General features: G+C 43.3%; 1 protein-coding gene across 2 annotated transcripts in view; it reads right to left on the bottom strand.

The window, feature by feature from the left end:
- Positions 1–4,734: 4,734 nt before the first annotated feature.
- Ccbe1 (collagen and calcium binding EGF domains 1) overlaps positions 4,735–27,170 on the bottom strand; it is a 260,086-nt gene continuing 237,650 nt past the window's right edge. The window contains exons 8-11 of one of the 2 annotated variants that reach the window (XM_052155178.1): positions 23,564–23,703; positions 23,432–23,467; positions 22,651–22,686; positions 4,735–9,271 (exon numbers count right to left, since the gene is read on the bottom strand). In XM_052155178.1, coding sequence (XP_052011138.1) covers positions 9,197–9,271; positions 22,651–22,686; positions 23,432–23,467; positions 23,564–23,703 — 287 coding nt within the window. In that variant the 3' untranslated portion in view covers positions 4,735–9,196. Of the gene's footprint in view, positions 9,272–18,749; positions 19,067–22,650; positions 22,687–23,431; positions 23,468–23,563; positions 23,704–27,170 lie in introns of those variants that run through there. The other variant, XM_052155177.1, reaches the window with a different exon arrangement.

Below are 27,170 nucleotides of genomic sequence, written 5' to 3'. Positions count from 1 at the left end.
ACTTTTAGTCTAAGCCTGTTAAAGTAGGTGCTATCCTGTGTTTCAGAAACATGAGACTTTCAACTCAGAGACCATGGTATCTTTTCTGCGGTCCTAAGTTGCTCATTGGCAGAGTTCTATCTAGTTCTTAAGCCTGGCTGAAGACAAACACACAAAGTACTATCATACCTGTAAACAGACTAAAGCTTAGCAGCAAGTCTAGATGAAATGCCAACTCATTATTTTCCAATGAGTTGAAAAATGAGCAGATATATGGTACTTTCCTAGCACATGTGGATGGGAAAGTGTGTGTGTGTGTGTGTGTGTGTGTGAAAGAAACAGACAGAGACAGAAATACAGACAGATAGAGAGGGACACAGAGAGAGACAGACAGAGAGACAGACAGGAACACACAGAGAGAAAGAGAGACACACACACACACACACACACACACACACACACAGAGAGAGAGAGAGAGAGAGAGAGGTAACTGAGCTTTGTAAAGGATCCAGGAAGCTCATGTCTGGAAAGCCCCAGATGTACTGTGGCAGAGAAGATGTAGCCCTAGTTTATTTAGTATTGCTGTTGTCATTTTGTTTGTTTTTGTTTTGCAAAAAGTGGATTTCATACTTTGAGCTTTTTAATTAGGATAGTTTTTGCATTCATATTGCTGTTATTTAAAAATGAAAAAAAGAATAAATCATTTGATTCATTTCCCAGGGATTCCCTCTGCACTACCCTACCCAGCACAGGCCCCAGAGGTAAATACCACACGCCTGCGTATCCACTTCCTGTCTGGAGAACGTGTTCCTATGTCATGGATGCCTTAACATTAAGAACGTGAAGCCCTCAAATTGCTTTCCCTGTCACTCCTCCCCCCCTTAACAATATGATGTAGACTTCTTTCCACACCAAAGCAGACAGGTAGGTCTGCCTCATTAATTTAAAATATTCTACGAAATGGATAGGGTCTATAGACACCCTTATTTCCCACTGATGGACGTTTGGTTTGCTTTTTGTATCCACTACTATAAATGCCACCCCCACATTAAGCATCCTTGTGTCACCTTGGTGAACACACGTAAGATTCTCAAGGACGAGAGGGCACAGGACTTGTCGGTGACAGGCAATGCACAGCACAAGTACTGACACATTGCCCTCCTCAAGTGCAGGACCTGACAGGTGACTCTGCCTTTCCAGACACCTCTGCCAAGCCCCATTGCTATCGCTTTTAAAGTTTGGTTTTCTTTTGGGTGAGATTACCTCAATGCTTGAAGTTTCTATGACTGATTCTTAGTGAGTCCATCTCTTCTCCTAGTTATTAGCCATTCTTGTTCGAAATGCCCTCCTGGTTTCTTCGGTCTATAAACTTGTGTTCTTGCTCACTAATGCAGAGGAATGTGCTAATTGAACTTCTAATGCATGGCAGTGTACATTTTGCTTTTTTGTACTTTTGTTTAGTGTGTGTGTGTGTGTGTGTATACTATTTGTGAAGAATTCGGAGTTATGGCCTTGTGGGAGGAAGGGTGGCCTTTGAGGTCTCAAGAGATTTGTGCCATTGCCTGAGTACTTCTTTGTGAATCACACTGTGGGTTTTCAACTGTGGCTCCAGCGGTACGCCTGCCTATTTGCTGCCATGCTCCTCACCATGATGGTGATGGACCCAGATCCTTCCAGAACCGTAAGCCCCTCAAAATGCTTTCTTTAAAAGTTGCTTTGGTCATAGTGCTTTATCACAGCAATTGAAAAGTAATTAATACAGAGGTTGGTATTAGGGAGTGGCCTACTCTTGTGACAGGCCTGACCAGGCTTTTTGGAGGAATGTGGAAGACTTAGCGATTTGGAAAGAAAAGGAGTTGAACAGTGTAAGCAGAGCCTATTGGGCCATCCTAATAGAACACTGGAAGGAGGCCGTGGTGAGGGCTATGTGGACCATGCAGGTCATACCTCCTGTAAGGTCATTCCCTATGAGTCTATGGTGGCCTGTTTTCATTCAAACCACCACATTACTTATGCCTAATCCAGTTGGATTTAGCCTGAATTAGTGACAGGAATTCAAGACCAATCTTTGTTTTTTTCCAAATGGAAAGCCTGTACTTTAATAGCATTTGTAAACAGCCTTAACTCTAAATATGGCACATACCAAAATTATACATATGCTAAAATATACATCTCGATCCTGATACCCTGTTCTGAGTTTTCCTATTACACCTGTTGGTATAAACTATGATAGTAGTGGTGTTTTATAATGTATTTGTTTTAGGAGTTGCAGGGTAAAACTTTGTTTCCAAAGTTGACTGCTGATTTAATGCAGTTATTCCCTTTGGGAATTTCAGGGTAAGTGACAACGCTCCAGAGGAATTTTTGCCAGTGCATCTTCATATCCAGAGCTGGGCTTTTATTCTCCTGTGTCTGTCCCTCTGGGAAATGCTCAGAGTTTGCAAGAGAAAATGCAGTCTTTCTCAGGCTAGGCTTATTCCTGGATCTCCTGTCCTGTTTGTTGCTACAGTGCAGCATTAGAACGTGATGTTCTAATTATTTATGGGTGGAAATGAGTGTTCTGGTTTTTGTCTTGTGCCCCTTAATTGCAATCTCTTGTCCTTGTTTTGCTTAGATCTCTTTCGGTTGTGATTTCTTGGATTAAAAAACAAAACAAAACAAAACTCCAGATCATTGTATGAAGATGTCGTACAGATGTTATGTGTTTTGACAGTCCTGACTAGTCTTTCCGATATTGATGTCTTTTGCCTGTTTGTATATGTGTGTGCCTTTGTGTGTTTTGTGGATGTAGGTACATGTGGGAATAAGGGGACAGTCTCAAGTGGCACTCATCTGGTACTTTTTAGCCGTTGAGTCGGAGTTTCTTGTTGACTTGGAGATTTGCCACATCTCCCACACAAACTGGGCCCTGAGATTTCAGAGCACTGCCTGGTCTGCTTACCATCCTGCCATTGGGGGACCCCACACCTGGCCTTTTATACGGGCTCTGGGGACAAGAACTAAGGCCTTCATGCTTATATGACAAGGACTTTCCTGACTGAGAACCCCAACCAGGTATTTGTATTTGTGTCTTTGAAAACAATACTGTTCAATTTTTATGACGGGCCATAGTAAGTGCCCTCGTGTGTGTGTGTGTGTGTGTGTGTGTGTGTGTGTGTTTTATTTTCAGCTTAATTATACTTTGGTTTCTTAAGTCTGAAAACCACTACCTGTAAATTACTCGGGAAAATTCTCTGCGGTTCTCCAGAAGCTCACCATGACTTTCCTGATGTGTCCATTCTGACCCATCGTCATTGTCTCAAACAACTCCGCCATATTTTTATAATTTGCTTCTGTCTTTCATTTGCCTATGTTTTTCAAATTTATCTTCTGGCTATAGCTTGCTTGCTGTCTGAGTTACCTAGCTCATTTAAGAGTGATTATAGTTTTCTTTTTACCATAGTGTTTCAGTGGATCTTCTAAATCTGCTGGGGCAAGCTTAAGAGTTTCACAACCAGCTTCACATTTTCAGTGACTTTTCTTAAATCATGTGATGTGCATTTGTTTATATATTTCTTTTGCATGTAAAATCCCGTGCTTGTTTTCTTTGGGGCTCTGGCTCAGCATTCCACTGTTTCCATGGTCTTATTCTGCGTTCCTGTGATTTTTATCCAGAGGCTCGTATTTCTTGGAAATTTACCTGAGAGACTTTCCCTGGGGCCTGGGTTGAAAACAAAGTCTAGTTTGTCTGGAGGGATTTGTTTCCTGTTGCCAGGTGCCTGGAACCGCCATCAGTTGTGGGTCCTGTAAGAGAGAACGTGCTCCCTGGCATGTTTAGACCACAGGAACAGTTTGAAGTGGGCAAGGGTTGGCGCTGCCTGGATGGGGTCTTCGTGGTTCATTTCTTTCTCTGGTTTGACCTCTTACAATGTAGCGCTTTGGGTAGATGGCCGGACTTTGGACCTGGGTCCAATCTAGTTCCCTCACCTGTATTGTTTCTAGGACTGCAGAGTTCTGGAGGCTGGAAATTCAATCCAGAGGTGTTGATGAGGCTGAGTCCTTCTGAGTCGGTGGTGATGGATCTGGAAATTACTGGTGTCTCTGGTGTCTCCTGCTATATAGGAACTTCATCCTAATTCATTCCATTCTCTGCCGTGTGTGTGTGTGTGTGTGTGTGTGTGTACCTATTCTATGACCTCACTCTGACATGGTGGTATTTCCAAATAATGTCACATTCTGATGTATGGGGACTAGACTTTGAATACATAAACTTGTGGGGATGTCGTTCAAACAATCACTTGCCTGTTCTGCTGTAGGCATTTTCTTAATCCACACATGCCTGGTCTATTAAAAGAGAGGTTCCCAGTGACATGAGACTCGCCGAGACTTGAGGGTAAATATCACTCAAATATCTGCTTACCTCTCTGAGTTTGTAATTTTTTTAATCACAAAAAATTTTGCGTTCCACAAGCCAACCATGTAACTAAAAATGACATCTGAAAAGTTTTATTAATCTATTCAGGTTCACAAAAGGAATGCTTTAAAAATGAATATTTATTCCAAGTTACCTCTGAAACTCTTTTGGTATAAAATGAATGCAGAAGTCCTTCATAACTTCCCCCATGAGAAAAATAAGAATTTCAAATCACTCGTTTACTGTGACCATCATTTTTGAATAAACCTTCCAAATATTCTTCCATTTGAAATAACATAAGATATAAGAGATAAGAAAACAAAAAAAAAATTGGCAGGAATATGATGCTTAGTCAAAGAAAACATTTCTTGGTATTATGAATATTGCTTGGACTGGTGAGATGCTGATATGAATTTGGAACCAGTCATGGTAGTTTTCTTTGCTCTTATGCACTTAAAACAAGTTTGATATAAATCCTCCAGTAACTCCATCCAGCAGCGACTGGCAAGTCTAGACCAGAAAGATGCTATGTTTATCCAGTGAACCCAAACAGGTAGGCCCATTTACTTAAGTTCTCAAGCCATGAAATTTCTGAACATACTCTGATTGCTTCCGCCAATATTCTCAACAGTTTATCTTTCAAACCCTAGGGAGGGGATTCACTGAACCATGCCATTTTTGCAAATTTGATTTCACTCTTTCCCATCATCCCCTTCTCCAACTGTGTAGCGCACTCCATGCGTCTTCCCGATCCTCTTGGCCCTCCCAGATGCACCGCCCACAGTCTGGACGTCTTCTTTAGGTTCTCTGCAGGACCTCCACTGCACCCTGTGGACATGCTCCCTTATAACTGGTACCACCTCTGTCAGATCCATGAGTGGGCAGGACACATTGCCACGTAATTACAATTGTTCACTTCTGTCTTCCACACAGCACGGTCAAAGAGAAGACCAATATCAAAGGGGGAGAAAAAGACCCATCTATTATTTGTATTTATCGTTGAATACAGGAGTTTCCAAAATGCCGTTCCTTGGAGACATATCTTGGTTGGCAGTGGGGAATCCTTGAGTCAGTTCCCACCATCAGCTGGGTGTGGTGTGGCACACCTGGAATCCCATCAATCAGGAGGTAGAGAAAGAATCAGAAATTCAGTCATCTTTGGCTAGGTAGTGAATTCAAGCTAGCTTATGACACATAAAAGGCAGTCTCAAAGATACCGCTCAAAACAAAGGTGGTTTCTGGAATTAAATGCAGAAATGGCTCAGCTCCATCCCAGAGGAGCCCAGGCTCAGATTCTAGAAACAGAGTCAGCACTAACCGTCTCTCTCTGGTGATTCTCTGATGCACACAGTGTGTATGTGTGTGCACACTTATGTGTGCACTCATATGTTGTGTGCATATGTGTGTGTATTACTACAAGTGCATGCTTGTGAGTGCGCGCGCGCGCACACACACACACACACACAGGTGTGTATGTGCACGAGCACACTCCTCCCACGTTCCCCTAGTGAATCTCCTATGAAAATTCAGGTCCTAAGAAAAAACGATCCTGAAAGACAAGCATGTAGGCTTGAACGTTTAACTGTCTCCTCTTTCAGGATTAGCATTTGGGACAGGAAGAAAAGCTAACCTGAGAGTGAGCTACTCAATGCCACGGCTGAAGCAAGTCATCGGCTTCCACTGCTTTTTGAAGTGTGTTAAGTGACAAAGAGGAGGGGAAAATGACTGCTTCTTCTAGTAAAATAAGCTGCTGGATGGTCCATTCCAGACTGTGGCTGGGTTTCTAATTGGGGCCAGAGAACTCACACTAATCATCATTGTCTGAGCACTGGCCTGTTGAGAGTTTTACCAGATTTAACTAGGTTTGATTACATATTACAAACCCCTCAAAACATCAATAATTCCAGTGGCTGAGAACATGGAAATTCCATCTTTTCTCACACAAGGCTAGAGGCAGGCAGCCTCACTGGAGGAATGGCTTCATTGTCCCCAGGGACTCTGCATCCCTTTTCTTTCCCCTGTCATCTTCCATGGGCAATTCATGGCACAGAGGACTGCTTCAGTTCTCAATATGACATTCAAAATTATCAGTCAGCAGGAAAGAGACAGCTTTAGGAGTCTGCTTCCTTTAAGGACACATTCTGGAAATTAAATATCAAATATAGCATTCACTGAAGGGAGATATGTATACGTATATGAATATGTGTATGTATATAGTCAACATCAGTTGCAAGTGAGGCCGAAAAGACCGTCTGTTTTAGATAGCCACAGCCCTTTTGGTGCTGTGTTTGTCGAAGGGAGAGAGTTGGGGATAAATAGCAGACTCTGCCTCCATCCGACTTTAAGGACCACCAGTGATGTATATATCATTTCTCTCTTCCTATCAGCCATGCAGCTTTGAAAAGCTTCTATAGACATATTCATTTTCAAATGTGTACCAGTGCAAGGAGGATATTATAATGATTTTAGTTTGTTCAGATGGTATCACAAAATATGAAATGGGACGCTTATAAGCAGCTGGAAGTTATTTCTCAAGTTCCAGAGGTTGGATGTTGGAAGATGAAGCCCTAGGCAAGGTGCAATGTCTGGTAAGGAGTCATTCATTCCCTAGTACATGGATGGAGGCCCCTTGCCATGTCCCATGTACTGTAGGGACTAACTTTTAGGGGTGTCTTAGGGTTTCTACTGCTGTGAAGAGACACCATGACCACAGCAACTCTTATAAAGGAACATATTAAACTGGGGCTGGCTTACAGTTTCAGAGGTTTAGTCCATTATTGTCATGTTGAGAAGCATGGTAGCATGCAGGCAGACATGGTGCTGGAGAAGGTGGGAGTTCTACATTGGGATCTGCAGGCAGCAGAAGGAAACTGAGGCACACTGGCTAGTTTTGAGCTTATAAGACCTCAAAGTTCCCCCAGTGACACACTGCCTCCAATAAAGCCACACCTCCTAAGGGCGCCACTCCATATGGGCCAAGCATTCACACACACAAGTCTATGGGGGACATTTCTATCCAAACCACCTCATGGGATCCCTTTTATAAGAGCCCTAATGCCACTTATAAGGACCTTGTCCTCACAATCCCATCTCAAAGGCCTTACTTCTAATTCCAGCACCTTGGGAGTTAGGATTTCAATTCATTATCACATGACTGTGTATCAATACACAAGCAACATTGTTTGATATATACTTATATCCATTTCATTTACCCAATAAGAATAAATGTGCCACATAATGGGCATCACACTTTTACTTTTTAATGGATGGGAGAACAAGGTCTTGCTAAGTTGCCCAGGCTGGCTTTGAACTTGTGATACTCTTATTCCAACTTCCTGTGTTGGGATTACTATACTCAACTCAGGCATCATGCTATTGCAAATAACTATTGTCAAATGAAGAGGGGGCAGCAAGATTGTAAGAGCCAAAGGATTGTGGAGTTGGCTGTGATATTGTGTCTCCTAGTAACACCAAACGCTACAGCCATGAAGTCTCACCCACATGACTGCCAGAATATGAGATGAACAATGAGTGGGTGAATGAACATTGTCAGAGTGAGGGGGAAAAACTCAGGGGCCTCAACCCTCCGCAAAGGACCAGATAAAGCAGGCAGCAGGAGAGGGGAACAGAACACCCATTGGTTATTCAGTGCCAACCTGTCAGCTCTGAAAACATACATACATGTAACATTATAGGAACACAATAGGCTACATTTAGGAGTACATATTTATACACAAATATATACATGGATGCAATAACAATTGAGTTTTAAAAAAGGAATTTGAAGGAGAGTGTGAAAGGGGTATCTGGGAGGGCTTGAAAGGGGGAAAGGAAGTGAGAGATGTCATTAAAATACCATCTCAAAAATAAACATCAAAATAGAAAAAAATTAAAAACACTAAGACCACATAAAGCATTTTAACGGCCAGGCATGGGTACTCGGGCCTGGAATCCCAGCACTGGAGAGGTGGAGGCAGGAGGAGCAGGGTTCAAGGCCATCCTCTTCCATGTAGTGAGTTTTAGACCAGCCTGGGCTATATGAGACCACATCTTACCCTCCCCACCTCTGAAAAATAAGTGTCTTAATTGTATCTGAGACTGTTCGTCCCAAACTCACAGGTCAGAATTTCACAATTCCAGACCAAAAAAATAATTTTCTGTTTTTTTCTCTTCCCATTTGTCTATGCAACACCCACATGAGTCACCCCAATCAAAAGCAATCATGGAAACATTTGGATATATTCCCCCTAAGCCAACTTCACAATTTAATTATTGTTGAGGTCACAGGTTGCAAATTTTTGCAGACAGATTTCTATGCATGGAATTCTCCTCTGTTTTGAAGGCAGATGATTCTGGATTTGGCTGGCCATTTGTCACTTGTGCAGGTCTTTGCCAGGTCTGGGTCTCTTCTTCACATTCTCCGAGGTCACATTAGTTGTGACTCATTCCATCACAGGTCCCTCGTGCTCAGAGAGGGCAGCATTTCTGAGGATCAGTGCTAATGGCAACACAGTGAGTGCTACACAGCAACAAGGCGAAGGAACAGCTCGGGGCTTCAGACCCATGGCTTCATGGGGTTTGTTTGGCAATAAGATGACTGGCTCAAACCCAGTTCCGTGTTCACATAAAGATAGTAAAAACCCAGTAACTCTAAAGTGGACTCAAAAGCACCAATTAAAACATTCATTTCTAATTGGATCTTTAAAAGTTTCATTGGTGATAAAAAATGGAGGTTAAATGGAAAGCGCTCTCTCTCTGTTTGAGCTGTGATGCCTTTTATGCTTATTTCTAACTTTCTTGTTACCATTGTGAGCCCAGTCCTGTTCATCTGAAAACCTTGAACCTTCCACTGGACTGAAGCCTCCACTTGTCTCTGCTGCCAGTTCCAGGGATGCCAGGCTGTGGGAAGGAAGGAGGGGTTTGGTTCGGAGGGTCTTCACCCTTCTGCCTCTGCTAATTAAATTTCAGACAAATGGAGTTAAAGGGCCAACTTTGTAGTTGCCTCAGAGGAAGACAACTGATTCCTGGCATTGGACTTCCACTCTCCTCTTACCTCGATGTCCTTTCGTACATAGGCAGGTCCCCTTGTACACAGGTGGACCATTACCTCTTCCCTGAGAAGAGTCTGCCCGGACCAGGCCTCCAACATCACAGGAGCAGCCGTTAGTCTCTGTGTACAAGTATATCACCTCTTGCTGGCCCCCATGCCAAGCACCCCTCTTCAGCCTTAAAAGGGCAACCAATCAGACATGTAGACAATCCCATCATCCTCCTGGGAATGTTCATGCCTATCCTTGCTATGGAAACACAGCAGGGACCTGTGAGTTCTGCAACTCAGCTCCTCTCCAGCAAGGGCACTTGGTTCTCTGCAATGACAAAGAGTAGTACTTTGGCACCCTTCCTTTTAGTTATGTGGATGGGTAGGGATGGATAAGAGTTCACTTGTCATCAAGAGCATGGTGTACTCTCTGTGGCTGTCTCCATGCCCTTCCTCCTGGTCTTTTCCCTGCAGCCTGTGGTTGGATGGGGAGGCAGGAAGAGAGAGAGAGGGAGAGGGAGAGGGAGAGGGAGAGGAAGAGGGAGAGGGAAAGGGCGAGGGAGAGGGAGAGGGAGAGGGAGAGAGAGAGAGAGAGGAAGAAGAAGGAGAAGAAGAAGAGGAAAGAGAGAGAGAAGAAGAAGGAGGAGGAGGAGAAGAGGAGAGAGAGAGAAGAAGAAGGAGAAGAAGGAGAAGAAGAGAGAGAAGAAGGAGAAGAAGAGGAGGAGGAGGAGAGAGAGAGAAGAAGAAGAAGAAGGAGAAGAAGAAGAAGAAGAAGAAGAGGAGAGAGAGAGAGAGGGGGGGAGAACTGCACAGAAGCTGCTCATTCATCAGCCCCCCAACTGTCCTTTGACCGGCTCCTTTAGAATGTGAGGCTTCCTGGTGAGTTTTGCTCTCTGCTTTTCATCTAAAACACAAGTTGGCTCTTACATAGAAATTCCATTTCCTGAAGAGACCTTGTATAGTTTTCTAAGTCTGGATGGTCACATTTAGTGCAGAAGTAAAAGCAAGAGCAGCAGGATCTGGTTCCATCTGATGATGGACCAGCCACAGAGGTGCAACGTGAAGTAGAGTAACCATGGAGTAAGTCAGTGATGTAGGTGCAACCAAGTTGCTTATTCCTCCACGGAGCTAAGAGAAAGTACTGATTTGACACGGGTCATAGTCACCCTTGCTGTAACAGTATCTGTGTATCTGGGCTAGCTATTGCCAGGGCCCAGTTTTATATATCTGGAACATCCAGATCAAATCATATCAAAGAGTTTCATTCCATATCACAGAGATATCTGTAGACAAAGCTTGTGTCTATCTGGCTGGTGGTGTTGGGTCTCAACAGTCAACAATGCTAATAGAATACGACCTGGAAGAATAATACATTTGCCTGGTGCCTTGGAAGACTGTTTTGAAGGACTCTCTTTTCAAAATGATTTCCAGCTGTTGTTTTCTCTCTGAATAATCTGAGCCTAATTCAATCCGTGGCACCTTTTTCTCTTCCCGAAGGCAAATCGTCTGCAGACGGTTCTTTGTGTTTCTGTGTGTGATTAGCCGGTTTTGGCTGACAATTTTACAGAATTGTAAAGAAATGCTGTCAGTACACTGGAGAAGTATTTCTTCCAAGTGATATAGCTTTTCTGTTGCATGGTGTGAGGCAGAAGACAGTGTGTTCTCTGCAGAAGTCACACATAATAAGGTCCACAGCAATGTGAAACATGAGTCACTGCATGTTGCTGTTACTGTCGGGGAGATGGAGTGAAGGACACGGACGGACATACTACAGTTTAAAAGCCAACCAAAGTGGCAAGGCCGGGACCCAGGCCGGGAGAGAGTCAACAAAGAAGGCAAGGGTCATGTTTGCTCTCTTCCCATTTCCCTCTCAGGGTTTCCCTTCCTCTCAGGACATTGTCTTTCCCTGTGTTGGCTGAAACTTTACTTTTTATAAAATGTTACTTGAAAAGGAGTTTTTTCTTTTTGTTTTGTTTTGTTTTGTTTTGTTTTGTTTTGAGGCATTTGAGTTTCTCCATGTAGCCCTGGCTGTCATGGAACTCACTCTGGCTGGCTTCAAACTCACAGAGCTTCCTACCTCTGCCTCCTGAATGCTGGGATTAAAGGTGTGCATCATCATGCCAGGCTAATCTTGCTGTTGTGGGATTGACCAGTTTCCAGGGATTCACAGGATTGGCCCCAACAATCCCCATTTCTTAGCTATCAAATCCTGAGGGTTTTCAAGGGCTTTCTTAAAGAGTGGTGCATTTGAGGTTGGAAAGGTATCTCAACAGTTAAAGTGCTTGCTCTTCTAGAGGACCTGAATTCAGTTCCTAGAACCTATGCCACATGGATTTGACACCTTCCCCTGGCCTCTGAAGGCACTGCACATACATAGCATATAGTCACCCTTGTGCATACATAAATAACTCTTAAATAGTGGTCTATTTGCATATAACCCATCACATCCACCCACAGACTTTGTATCTCTACATTATTTGCATAAGCAGCACAGGGAAATTCTGTGTTAATAACTGTACTGCTTAGGGAAGGGCAAGAAGAAAGTCTGCACATACTCAGTACAGACACAGAGTATTTTCCTGAACATCTTAGACCCTCAGTTGAATCCACAGACATGGGGCCAATCATACCTTTTTTTATTTAAAAAGTGGCAGAGGGACTGAGTAATCTGGATATAATAGCCACATGTGAACTCCCAACTCCTATCAGAGTTGCAAATTAATCATTTTGCTCTGCTAGTGTGCAATGTTCGGAGCATACATTCCCATGAGAGAGACGAGTCTTCACTCCATACAGCTCATTTCATGAACACATCACATCACTTGAGAGCTTGCAAGAATGCAAACCTCAAACCCTTCAAGTCAGCGTTCATTTTCATAAAGATCTGCAGGTAATTATGTGTACAGTGAAGTATGAGGGGGACTGACTTAGTCAAGTGGTCTTCAAGTTGTGGGCTGCCACCCATCAATAAGCCATGACGACAGTTCATGGGTGTGACCCAAATTAAAAACAATTGTATAGAGAAAACATGAGAATGTAGCCTATACAGTAAAAATATACATGGTGAGATGTTTGCCTCAATTATACATGTTATGTGCTGGCACTTTGTATAAACCATGCTTTCTCAGTAGGTCATGCTCTGAAGCATTTGGAAACCACTGAAGTTAGGCTCTCTCCGGTCACTCCTTCAGGCATTCTTCACTTTATCCTGTCATCAGGTAAACTCACCAGACCATGCACTGAGTAAGAGCCCTGTGCACACACACACACACACACACACACACACACACACACACACACACACAGAGAGAGAGAGAGAGAGAGAGAGAGAGAGAGAGAGAGAGAGCAATGCTTCATGGCTCCTACTGTTTGCACGAAGCTTAATGTGAAATGTGTTGGTAATGGTTATTAATAAGGAATTGACATAAAAACTATCTCAAACAATTGCAAATTTCCTTATAAAAGACTCTTTTTCTTCTCTCTCTCTTTCTTTCTTTTTCTTTCTTTCTTTCTTTCTTTCTTTCTTTCTTTCTTTCTTTCTTTCTTTCTTTCTTTTTTCTTTCTTTCTTTCTCCTTCCTTCTTTCCTTCCTGTTTCTTTTTCATTCATTCATTCATTCATTCATTCTTTCTTTCTTTCTTTTTTCTTTCTTTTTTAAAAATTAATCATTCTATTCGTTTACATCTCAAATGATATCCCACTTCCCAATTACCCCTCTACAAACCCCTTATCCCACATCTTCCCTCTCCCCCCCACCCCCACTGCTCTAGCATCCTCCTTTGCTTGGGCATCAAACTTCCACAGGACCAAGGGCCTCCACTCCCATCTGCTACATATGCATCTGGAGCCATGGATCCCTCCCTGTACCCTCCTTGGTTGGTGGTCTAGTCCCTGGGAGCACTGGGTGGTCCAGTTCTCCCTATGGGGTTGCAATCCCCCTCAGCTCTTTCAGTCCTTCCACCACCTCTCCAACTGGGGACCCTGAGCTCAGTCTGATGGTTGGCTCCAGGAATCCACATCTGCATTGGTCAGTTGCTGGCAGAACCTCCCAAGGAACAGCCACACCAGGTTCCTGTCAGCAAGCACCTATTGGTAACAGTAACAGTGTCGGGGTTTGGTGAATAGACTATTTCTTAAATCTATTCTGTTTCCCCCTTTGAGACTCCCCCTTTTGAAGTCTTGACTTCAAGTTACCTTTGGGGAATAACTGTACTAATTTTGCTATATTTTTGTTGCCACTAAAGACAATTGTAACAGCTCTACTTATGCATTTCTCAGATGCCTTATAGCAGAAGGTCAGAAATGTTGTCAACCCAGTGTAGATTAGAGCATTCAGAAGCAAATGGCCCCGCATTGTCTTGTTGACAAATTTTCCTTGTGTTATCTTCTGTACCCAAGTGGGGAAAGAATGTGTGCATATCTTAATTAAGGTTTTACTGCTGTGAACAGCCACTGTGACCAAGGCAACTCATATAAAGACAACATTTAATTGAGGCTGGCTTATAGGGTCAGAGGTTCAGTCCACTATCACCAAGGCAGGAGAATGGTAGTGTCCAGGCAGGCATGGTGCAGAAGGAGCTCAGAGTTCTAAAACTTCATCTGAAGGCAGGCAGGAAAAGACTGGCTTCCAGGCAGCTAGGATGAGGGTCTTAAAGCCCACAGCCACAGTGACACACCTACTCCAACAAGGCCACACCTCCAAATAGTGCCACTCCCTGGGCCAAGCGTATTCAAACCATGGCAATGTATGTCTGTGATACGTGTAGAGTCAACAAACAGAGTGAACTATTGAATATCCTGAATTTCACCTTTTTAAAAAGAAATAGTTTTAGCTTTAGTGTGTGTGTGTGTGTGTGTGTGTGTGTGTGTGTATAAATAATCAGTGAATGTACTCATGTTTGTACATATGTCTCCATGCATACAAATGGAGGTCAAAGGTCAATAGATGATGCCTTCCTCAACTGTTTTCACATTATTTTTTGAAATAATGTCTCTCACTGAACTGGAAGCAAGGCCCCAAGGATTTTCTTTTCTCCACCTTCCCTGGGCTGGGATCACAGATGCGTGCTGCAGTACCCAGCTTTTCATATGGGTTCTGGGGATCTGAACTTGAGTTCTTGTGCTTACAAGGCAACATTTTACCAACTAAGCCATCTCCCCAGACTTCCCAGGGCCCCTTAATCTAGGAAGGAGGAAGATAGCCAGGTACTTAATTCTCAGAGAGGTCAACAATCGACAGGGAAGCAGGGATGTCTGCTTCCTGACTACAGATGCAGTGTCATCAGCCATCATGGTGCCTGCAGCTGTGATTTCCCACCATGATGAAGTGTCCCTCAAACCCTAAGGGGGGCAGAAACCTCCTTAAATTTCTTGTGTAAGATATTCTGGCATACAATGAGCAAAGTAATGTATTCAGCTGGCCAGAGGATGATTCCTTTTACAATAGTGCCAGGACAAAACACAGGAGACCCACATAAGAAAAATAACTTTGTTATTAAGCATATATAGTCATACAAATGCACTTCATAGTATTATATCCATGACTGTTGGAATATTTGTTTGACTCTTATAAGACCTGATATAAATAATGGACAGAGATACTGAAGTATATGACCAGTTACTGAGAAATAGAAACAGACTCAAGAACCACTCAGGGATCAAGCTCTGGGAATCAGACATGGCATGCTGAGCTCCCTGAGGGATGTATAGCCCATATGTCCTTTTCCGTGGTTTCTCTATGATGGTAACATTTGTAGGAAGAGTATATAAAGCACACCATTTCAGCTTTAACAATGACAGCCCTGTTTTTTAAAAAACATCCAAATAGAAAAGTATTTTTGACGTGTTGTGAAACATACATGATTACTGTGTCAGGAAATGAACTATGTATTTCCCTGAATAGAAGCCTCTATTTTACTAATTGTTTGGCTCAGATTCCAGCCAATGGCTTTCCCTTTTCGAACAGTTGTCGGGAAGGTAAGCTTGCAGAAGGAGGCTCCTGAGGCTGTCTCTGTGCGTCTGGGAAGAGGAGAAAAATGATGCTTAAAATAAGATGGGGAGTTGTTTCCTGAGACCTCAAGGCACGGTTGGTTGACTGGTCACAAAGAAGCTCTGTGCCAGAGTGCCTGATAGTGGCACTTCTGAGGCCAAGGATGTTCAGAACCTTGGAAAGGGAATGTGACCTACTTGGGGCTACCAGGGTACTCTGCACCTGGCCTTTGATGGGGCCAATACTTCTTCCTTCCCTCCAAGATCACTGGGCACTTACTATTTTCCTGTTGGACAATGGACTGACGTCACACAACCATATGACTTTAGTTGATTCTGTAGCAAGTATTGGAAAGTAACATAGAAAACAGGAAAAGGCAGCATCCTCTTTGTACCCGCTCCTTTAAAAAAGACTTTATTTGAATTATGTGTATGTGTATCTATGTGTGTGCGCACATGAGTGCAGGTGCTCTGGAAGCCAGAAGAGGGCATCAGAGCACCTGGACCTGGGGTTATAGGAGTTTGTGAGCTGCCTGATGCAGGAGCTGGAGGCTGAACTCTGCACCTCTGGAAGAGAGGCAAGCATCCTTAACCTCTGAGCCATCTCTTCAGTCTTCTACTAATTATTATTTATTATCATCATCATCATTACTATTTTGAGATAGGGTCTCAGATAGCCCAAGCTGGCTCCATACTTCTTACGTAGCCAAGGTTAACCTTGGACTCCCTGTCTGCCTATCTCTGCTTCTCAGGTGCTGGGATGACAAGGTGTTCACCACCACACCTGGCTCCTAACACTTATCTAGCACAGGAAAACTGATTATTTTCCCCTCTGGAACTGAAAAATTAAATTTTCCTGAACTAAACTGCAAGCCTTCATTATATAATTTTCAGTGAATTTTTATTCCCATTGCTTTATAAACACAGAGGCAATTCATAGCCAAGTCTTAACTTGTGGAGATATTAGAAAAGTTGAACATTTATACTAAAAGGTTGAAGGGTGTATACAAAACTAAAACATTTTCCCCACGAGATCTGAAGAGACTTGGTAACTCTGTTCTGAACTGTCCTTCCTTCCAAAGACCTTCCTACGGTATTTTGAGCAGAAGTTTGCTTAGATAGAAAAGCTTTGATTTTTTTCTATCCACAACTAAAAGATATGTGAGCAATAATGCTTTATGACTAAAAATCCATAATTTGGACAAGTAGAAGACATGCTTTTGCCTTGTAATTAGTTATAGTCCAAGTTTTGAAAATCTGAGGAGTAATGTTTATCTAAATTGACATGGCTTATTGAGTATATTGAGGTTACAAAATACAGACTATTATGCTTTCCTGGAGATGATTATCTAGACAGACCCATGAATCCCAGACACTGTGACTTTCACTTCGATCTTTTGGTACATTATCCTGGCCTCCAGCCAAGCACGGAGTGTGCCTGCATTTTACCAGCATTTGGCAATAAAGATTATATTTCCACATATATTTCACTGTCTAAAAAAAAAGTAGACATGAAAAGTAGTTATAAAATTCCTCATAAAAAAGACGGACATAACCATCACTCCCAGAGCCTGTGCATAGTTTGGAGAATTCATCCGTCCACACCCTTTAAACCATGGGTTCTATAAGCAGGCAAGCACTAGATAGATTCCAGGTGGCACCTGACTCTGCTTGTATCCATCTTTTCAGGAAGCCATGGTTGCCGAGGTCATCTGTGGTGATGCTCAGGTTCTGGAGAGACTGAGGGGGAAGGAGGGAGGGAGAGATAGCACACAGGCACTGCAAGTGTGTGCTTGCCTTCATTATGGGCTGTGGGTGGACAGCCACGGGGGATTTTGGTGTGAGTATGTGGGAATCCCATCTTTCTAACCAGGTAGGAAGATAGGCAGGCGAGCAGGGAGGAAAGAAGGGAGGGAGTAGAGAGAGGGAACTAAAGAAGGAGAAAAGGGAAGGAAGTAGGGAGGGAGGGAGGGAAGGGAGCAGAGGGAGAGAACTAAGGATGGAAGGATGGAAGGAGGGAGGGAGGGACGAAGAAAACAAACAAGAGAATTGAAGGGAGAGGTGGAGAGAAAGGCAGGGAAGCAATGATAGGAATAGAGGAAAGGAAAGAGAAGGGGCACAGGAAGAGAAGAGGAAGAGAGAAAAAAGAGGGCAGGGAAGAGAGTGAGGAGAGAGATGAGAGGGTAGGGCATTGGGGGAGGGGACTGAAAGACCACCCAGCTCTGGCTGGCACTGTAGACAGAGCCCCTCCTCATTGCTCAGAAAGAAGAGTGGGTGGTGCAGTGTCACGCAAACCAACAGCAGTTTTCTCCCAACAAGCTGTGACAGTAGGGATGGGGCAATGAGGGCAGCGTAAGTGATACAGGGAAAAGATCAATGCAAATGCAAATGTCTTAGAAATAAATGTCTTAGAAATATAAGGGGACACTGCAGGACAGCAAACAGAGACCCTGGTGTGGGCAACCATGTGCGAGACCATGTGTGCAAGATCAAGGAGCACGCGGCACACCCAAGGAGAAAGTGTTCACTAAGGAACCCCATCGCTGTCAGTGCCAGGGCATCTTCTGCTCCTTTTTAAAGTCAGCCATACTGTTTCACAAATCATCAACAAGTATGGAGCAGGACAACACTTTTGACCAAATAGTCTTCAACTGTCCTGGCCTCCAGGAGCTCTCTGTTCTAGTATGTACAGGGTCGTTGGCCCAAAGCCCCTAGAAAGCACGATCGAGCCCTACAAACAAAGGAACTCCCTTCTCCACATAGGATTTGCACGAATCAATGACTGTCATATCTGAATTTTAAATTGCGGCAACCTACGTGACAGGAAATATAAGGCTAATTTTCTATCTCTCCAAACACATTCTTTCTATTTTTTTTTTCTGTAACCAAATTAAAAAAACAAAACAAAACAAAAACCCCCAAAACAAAACAAAACAAAACAACAACAACAAAAAAACCCATCAAGCTGGAAAACAGGATGCAGAATTTTAAATCTGGGACATTTGATAAGGAAAGTAATTTTCTACCAATGTCATTCTCTATGGTTTCTTCTTCCATGCCTCTTCCACAACTGAAAAGCCTTACTCCTGACAGTAGAGAATGAATAGTCTAGTATTTGAACATTATTTTCTTTTTAGAAGGAACCTTACACTTCTAAGAACCCACGATGCCATTTCCCCCTCTTTCCCACTCTGCCAAAGTTGAAGATTCTGAGGGAGCGATGAACTCAGAAACCCAAACGCTCTTGAAAAACTAGGATGTTGAAGAAAGCCCTGATGTCAACCACCCACTGGCTCTTCAGAACAGCACATTAACCCATCACATCCTCCTGTTGCTAGTGCGATGCACAGGGAACTTGGAAAACGGTTTGGAAGCAGAGTAAGGGGGAGGCCAAAGGCACGCTTCTCTTCTGATGGCGTGAAGACATGGGACGTGCTATGGATAAAAGTTTCTCGGGGCCTCAGAGTCTCTCGATTCAGTTCTTCTGGAGTAGTCATCCCCAGACCCAAAGTCCAGCGTCTCTGGGTAGCTGGAAAATTCCTGAGGTAGGGGGAAGTCCTCGGTGGAAGAGTGAGTCCGGTGTCCGAACACCTTCTCTTGTAGCTCTGTGATGTCATTTCGAATGTCAGCCAGTACAAGCAGCAGGAAGTCGAAAGAACCCGGGGGTCCCTGTGCACATGGGAGGAATCGAAGCCGGGAAGTTACTCACTGAGGCAGCATAAAGCCGGAAGCTGTGAAGTTACTCATGGCAACAGCATCCAGCCGGAAGCTGTGAAGTTACTCATGGCAGCGGTAGCAGCCAGCCCAATTCTGCCACTCCCGCGTGCGTCCTGCTGCTTGTGAGTGACTACTTTCTAACCAACTCTGTAACCTAAATAGGCTTAAGGACTGTATGAGCAGCCGATGACCCTCTCCTCACATATGACACTGGTGACACAGTTACCTCTCCTTTCTTGGGGAGTTTCCGTAGAAACCTGGAAGTCAGAGCAGTGGTCAAGAGGTTGAGGTCCTGCTGGATTTGAACCAGCCTCATCCATGCTGTGTGACCATGGCAAATGACCATGATTTCTATGTGTTTAAGTTTTACCCACCTGTAAAATGCAGACTCAACACTGAAGGTTCCCACTGGGCTGCATTTAAATGGAATGCAAAGGGCTTACAGAGAACTAACAGTAGTTCTAATGTTTTCCTGTTCTTCTTTAAAAAACGAAATTGTCAATATGTTTGTAAGATGAAGAATTAAATGATATGGAGAGTGTGTTGTCCCCTGTTATCTACTCTTATTGTCCAGAAAGATCCAAATCAAACCTTCCAAATTCTATTATTAGACATTCTTCATCATGCATAATATTTGGTAAGCTTTAATATTCATGTAGTGCTATAGAGCATGGTCCACAGAAAAAACCTAAAGGCATTTGAGCATGCGTGTTCCGAGTCCATGGGCATTTTAAAGGTAAAATCATTACCAGCATCCAAGATGGATGCCATTCAAGAGCTTCTACCTTAGAAGCTGCGAGGGACACCACAACACACTGAGATGCAGCATTCTGATGCCGTCTGACCCTCACCATGCTCATTCAGGGGGTATGGCAAATCATAGGCCACTGTGTAGATAAGGAGCAAATGCCAACAGATGCCAGGTAAAAGCCTGGAGTTAGAAAGCAGATAGGAGCAAGAGGTCAGGTGTCAGTCCTTCCTCAGAACACATATCCACTTCTCTAGAAGCAGCAGACTTGGTTGCATTTTCTCATATTTCTGCTCATTTTTAATCTCTCAGATATTGTACATATATACAGCAAATGGCTTCTTAATCTCAGAGAGCTTTTTTTTTACACTGTTATTGGAGCCAGTGGTCATTTGACAATATATTTTAGTTGTGTGTGTATGTGTGTGTGTGTGTGTGTATGCGTGCGCGTGTGTTGGTTTTAATGAGAGTGGCACTAACAGTCTCAGATGTTTGAACACTTGGTCCTCAGTTGGTGGAACTGTTTGGGAAGGATTAGGGGGTGTGGTGTGGTATTGTTGGGGGAGGTGTGTTAGTGGGGGGGGGGCAGGCTTTGAGGTTTCAAAAGCCTATACTATTTCCAGGTAGCTCTCTGCCTTGTGCCTGTGGGTCAAATGTAAGCTCTCAGCTACTGCCTCAGTGCTATGCCTGCCTGCCTGCCTGCAGGAGGAATATGGGAAGATTTTGGAACTTTGGAATATGAAAAGTTGTTGAATTCTATAAGCAGAGCTTAAAAGGGCCAATAAGGGAGCTTGGAAGGCATTGCTCCAGTTCAAGAGAGTCCAGAGAGGAACCATATTAGCACCTGGGCTAGAGGCCATTCTTGAGGTATTTTAGCAAAGGGTATGGCTGCTTTCTGCCTTTGTCTTAACATTTTGCCTGTGGCAAAATTGCAAACAATGGATTAATTTCTCTGCCAGAGGAGATTTTAAGACAACCTGACATTGCTGTCTCTGTTGCATGGTTATTAGTAATCATTCTTCTGTAAGTTTCTACAGTGAAAATGAGCAAGCAAGGCATAAAAAATGCAAAATATATAGTTTGGAAAGAAAAGGAATATCAGGAAATTTAATGGTTGAAACCAAAGCTTATGATGAAAGAGATGAGAGTCCTGATATAAAACGGAATAAAGGGAGTGGCGCCTTCAGGGCCAAGACTCCACCCACCTAATTCTGCAACTTATAAAAGGAAACAGCCTAAAGAACTAGCTGCTCTTAAAGAGCAACAACAAAACACAACTTAATGCAAAAGAAGGGTCAGAGGAGCCCAGGGAGGGCCCCATCTTAAGCAGACCAAGAAAACTTGGCAGCTTCAGCCACGTGATTTTGGTTTTTAGATTTAGGAAGGATACAGGAGCAAAGGGATTATGGAATCTTCCTCACAGTTAAGGAGAGCTGCCGAGGAGGTCAAATGTCTGGGTGGGGAGGTCCTGCATGGAGGTCCATAGAGGTCCCTGCTATGAAAAATGAAGCTTAGGTTGTGTTAGAAATGACAGGATGTTAGAGGTACCAAAGCTGTGGAATTTCTACCAGGGAGACCTGTATACAGGGAGTGGACCAGCCTGAGAGAGTAGCTGTAGGCGGCAAAACTGCAAGGGCAGAGCCATTTATGCCTTTGGCATCAGAGATGGAGCTACAGGATTCACTGTTTGCTCTGCTGGGTTTCCAGCACCAGTATTTCCTTACGATGACTCCATTCCTCCTTTCAGAATGGTAATGTGTGCCATTGTGTGCTGAAAACAGGTAATTTGCTCTTTTATTTTACAGGAGTTTACTAATAAGGGGTTGTCTTAAGTCTCAGAAGATTTTGAACTTTTAAATTGTGTTGAGACTGTGGAAGACTGAGATGAACTTTTGAAGTTGTATGAACTGCATTTTGCCTTATGATATGACCACAAGCCTATGGGGTTGAGGGAGCGGGATTTTAAATGGTGTTTTAAATGTGACTGATCCCCATAGAGACATTCATTTGAACAGTTGGACTATTTGGGAAGAATTAAGAGGTGGGGGGAGTGTCACTGGGGGCAGGCTCTGAGCTCTCAAAAGCTTATACTATACATTCCTAATTAGTTCTCTATTAGTGCTTGTGAATCAAAATGTAAGTTTTCATCTACTTCTTCAGTACCATGCTGTCTGCTGCCTGCTGCCATGACAATCATGGACTTTAAACTTCTGAAACTTTAAGCCAATTAAATGTTTTCTTTTATAAGTTGTCTTGGCCATGGTGTTTTAGCACAACAATAAAAAACTCGCAAAGTCACTGTGTATGTGTGTGTGTGTGTATGGGGGGCACAAGCCAACCTTGGTTGACATTCTTTAGGCACTGTCCACTTTTTTTTTAAAAGAAAGGATCTATTGTTACTATCCTGGAACTGCTGATTCTATTCCCCCAGGGATCCACCTATTCTGCTTGCTCAGAGCTGGGATTACAAGTGCAATCTGCCAGCACTGAGTTCTTCACATGGCCTCTGGGGACTGAACTCAGGTCCCCTTGCCTGCATGTCGTGCACTATCTTGATTAAGCCTTCTCCTTAGCCCTTCTTTCAAACATCTTACATTTAGAAATGGATTCCTGGCATAGTGGACTTCAGAGGAGAGATTTCACATGAAGAGTATCCGAGAGAAAAGAAAAAGTAATAGCAGAAAACAAATTTTGTGATGCTGCTTCACTAGCTCCTCTGTACCATTTTATGAGTGCCACACCCGAGAGCCACACCCACTGGCTAAGCAGGACAGATGATGCAACTTACCGGAGACCCTGGGGGCCCAGGCGCTCCTCTCTCTCCCTAAAACCAAAGGGGAAGGGTTAGCATTCTGGAGCATGCAGATATAAGCACCACAGTCTCTGGTTAGACCCCACAACCATACTCCTTCAGGAAATAAGCATTTTGTGTAGGAAATCAATTTGCAGTTGAAGTTGAGCTCAGGGGACCTTTCTTTTGGAATCGGCAAGATTGGGTCGAATGGCTCAGCTGCTGGGTCCTCAAAGCTATGCATTTTCAAACCAGGTCTGATTAGGACTCTTTGTTTTTCTAGGCAATATGGGAAACACCAGGCTTTCAAAGTAAGCCATGCTGGCTGTTCTAGGAGACAAGCCGCAGTCAACTTTGAACAGGGAAGCCACCACTTGTGTAGAATAGAGTTGTATATCGTTCTCCACTTAAACAAGTGTATTCTAAAACTGTATTACACTTAAACAAGTGTATTCTAAAATTTTAGAACTGTATTCTAAAAAAATACAGACTAGTGAGAAAAAGCAGTGTGATCACCACTACCCAGAGGTCTAAGTCACAACACCCAGCTCAAAATTCCTCCCCCCCCCACCAGTGTTACATGTGCTCCAAAGGTTTAGGATTCTCAAGCATTAGAGATTATGGGGTTGGCCAGGTTTGCCACTGTTAACCTGTGTATGTGTATTTCAACTTTGCTACATGCAACACGGGGAAGGAAACTATAGTTGGCTGAGCTTCATCGGATGCCACAGTGGGTAGAACAGGTCTGCAGATGTTAAGGGCTATTTATAAGACTTACCTTGGAGCCATGTCTTCCTGGTGCTCCTGGTGGACCCTAGAAGACACAAGCATATGATGATTTAATTGAAAAAAAAGGACACGAACACACTCCCCCCTCCCCAATATTACATGATTCTCAGAGAATACTGACCACAGGGCCCCTCCGGCCTTGCTTAATATGAGACAGGTCAGGGGATGGTCCCATAGGTCCCATTGAGCCCCGTGGGCCTGGCTGTCCAGGAGGGCCTGGCATACCGGGGAATCCAGGGCTCCCCTTGGGTCCTGGTGAGCCTGTAATCAAGAACATCTTATTAGCACACACCCCATACTACAGACTTTAGGAGTCACTGTAGACTTTTCTCTTAACTCTGCTACTTGCCCTGTGGTATTTATAGTAATGTGCCCATGGGAATTTAAACTCAACAGAATTAAAAGTGACGTCATCTTTCTCTATTGGAGCCTTAGTCACCCATCTACTCAAGGGAGAGATTTGAGAATCTTCCTTCAGTAGATTCCCTCATTCCACAACCAGCCTACTCAGTCAGTGATCCACATGCTTTAGCCACTTAAACATGTCCTGTTCTTTGCCTCTCTACTCCTGGATCACAGAAGTATGTGATGCTATCTAGAGAGTGCTTAAGAGCACAAGGTTTGGGGGTTGTGGAGATGGCTCAGTGGATAGAACACTTTCTGCCTAAGAATGAAGGCCCACGTTCAGATGCATAGTAACCAAGAAAAAGTTTGGTGTGGTGGTGCATGTCTATAAACTGAGTCCCAGAGGGTGAGTGGGTCAATATAGGAAGATCCTGATGGTTTTCTGGTCAGCTAGTCTCTCTGGAATGTGAAATGCAGACAGTGATACAGAAAGACACCAAGATGTCGACCTTTGTCCTTCATGTACACACACTGAGCATGCATGTGCACACAGAAAAATGTGAACATGCATACTCACACAGACCAGTAGTAGAAGTTTTACTACCAGGGAGGCCTACATTTGAATCCCTGACAATTTACATGAGCTCTTTGGACCTTAGTCTCTTATCTCCAAATCTGAATAAAACGCCAACGTACAATGGTTGTATCAGATAAAAATTTAGATACACGCACATAGTATGTGGCACAGTACTTCACTCACAGTAGGCACTAAAAGGCAGCTAAGTTTCCACCTTTGGTGTATTTGCCTCAACTCCTGCCCCATAGCTGATGCCTCCTGCCTTTTACCAATCTCATTCACTCCTCACTCACTCTTTGTAGCTCTACTTACTGCATGTCTCTTAACTATAGAACTTTCCTACTTTTAACCATTACCATAAAATCCTAAATATTCCAAGATGGAGTGCCTATGCTCTCTCCTGTAGGCATTATATATACCTACTTCTAGTGAGGGAACAGTAGGAAGGTTTTCTGTCCATAATTTGCTATGGGTGAGAATAAAGAAGAGGTCTTATTTATTCAAGGCCTGGAGCACAGGACAAAGAAAACTGAAACTGCCTATACATCCACCACTCTAGTATGAAATGTAAAGTAAGAGGAATTTATTATTGAGGAAAGGACAAGAGTATAGAGAATTATGTAGGAACTGCAGAAAGTCAAGTGGAATTCAGAGAAAACCCACGGGTACTGACTGAGCACAAAGGATCAGCATCCTACCATTGGTGGGGTTTGAACAGTTGAAGACTACAAAGCACTGAAGGTAAATTTAGTGGCAACAAAGCCCCAAACTGACTTAACCTTTAAGGCATTAAATGGCATTAAGATGACTTCCTGTTATAGATCTGACAAAAGAAGGGGGGGCTGTCTCAAAGAGTGATTAGCAAGTTCCCTAGGCTCTAGTGTTTATCTACAAATGATGTGTAGCAGTCAATAAAACATTTGGCACATATTAATAAGCAAGAGAAAGATAAATGAGTAGCTACCAAGCGATACAACAGTCAGCAGAATCAGACTCTGAGGTGATTCAGACAGGAGCCAGATACTAGAGTGTGTCATGTTTCTAGTTCTTCACTATTACCAATGCTCTGTAAGGAGCCAAATTTGAAAGAAGGAAAAACCCTCCTGTGGCTTCCTTTGTTCAAAGTTCAATCTTTTACTTACAGTGCCATATCATCTCCTTTGAGCTATCTAGCTCCTACTAACAGAATTCACAGTAATAGCAGGGAATAATTTCAGATTCTTGAAAAGAAAACAAAGAACCAAAGACCCCAGGCTTTTTATATTAGGAGGAGTTATTTCTAGTTCACAGAATAATTAAGGCAAAGTTGAAGGCGGTTGATGCTTCATTCAAATGTGTCCCATGTCCTAACTCTCAATGCTCATTACAGCTACATACTGAAAGAGTTTATTTGGGAAAGGGACAGATCACTGCTATAACTATTGTATGTCTGTTAGCAGAAAGACAAGCTAGAGGTAAGATGTCATCTGCAGTTACCTAACCAGTAAACATCACAGTCACTGTGTGTCAAGTGCCTTTAAAATGTAGGGCCTTAATATGCAAATGTAAAGACCCTTTAATACCACTGGAGGTCAGAGAGCTGGAGTTACTCCTTATCTCCAATGGCAAAGGATCCAGCCCAGTGCACTCTCCTGTACTATTGCTTCAGTATGCAACTCACGATGGGTTCTGGGTAGAACTTCTGTTTCTAAGTGAGAGGACCTCATGAGCTCTCTAGCCACTCTCATAGAAAAGCAACCCAAGACTAGAAATAAAGGACAAATTCTTTATGCATTGCAAAAGCCCATCTTCAATCACCCTGTTTCCTCAAGGACCCTGGACAGCTCAAACCATGTTAGAAACCAGCTGACAGACCTGGAAGGCAAACTAGTGAATCATTTACTTAAAAAAGCAATAGCCAACTGGTAGCTAGCTGTCTTTGTTCCAGTGATATGTAGACTGGCCTGGAGATACAAACAAGAGCATCCACTTACAGAGGGGCTGGGACCACTGTGCTAGGAATCAATTTGTATGGAGAGAGTGCCTAACTTCTTAGACAAAGCAAGAGGATGTTGGTGTGAGGCATCTGCCTGAGAAACTTCTGTCTGATACATAGAATATTCAGACCATGGGATGAACAAGAAGATAAACTAAAGTCTTGGGTTAGTTCTAAGTAGACTGAGCCTCAGGCCAGTAATGGAGTCCAGGGCATTAAAATATAAGCAGACTAAAATCCTTTGGAAAGAACTCTGAACCTTGCCTTCTACTGATATTTGATAAAAAGCTTGGCCAGGCCCTCCTGTTCTGATATGTTACTGATCTTCCTTGGCTTGATCAATCCTCCAAAACATACCTCTGACTACCTCTGACTACCTCTACTGATATATGTATGGAGATGTTCACAATAAAGCAAAAAACACCTCAGAACTTGAAAAAGTAAGTTCTCACTATATGTTTCTTGGGCAAAGGACAGGACATTAATATCTTTTAATTAAATAAAAGTGAACCCCTAAAACTGTACACTGATTGAAAACAAAGTCAGCTGTACAGAATGCAGGCCAAGAGAGTCCTCTGGTATGTAGCCCTAGAGTGGGAAAGCCTTGGTAAAGGAAAGTCTTTGGTGAATACCTACAGCTGGTGTGGGGAGAACACTGGTGGCATATGTCTCACAGGAACTTCCTGCGTGGTGGAAACTTCTTGTATTGCGCAAGGTTGATGTGGAATATAAGTTCCAGAGGAGTTGATACTTGTTAGAACTCAAACCCAACCGAGGAGTGGCCTACCTCATTATGTGATCTATACCTCAACAAATCCCATCAATGATATA

This window comes from Apodemus sylvaticus, chromosome 13 (assembly GCF_947179515.1).
Source record: "Apodemus sylvaticus chromosome 13, mApoSyl1.1, whole genome shotgun sequence".
Taxonomy (NCBI): Eukaryota; Metazoa; Chordata; class Mammalia; order Rodentia; family Muridae; genus Apodemus; species Apodemus sylvaticus.
This window is presented reverse-complemented; position numbering and strand designations above follow the sequence as displayed.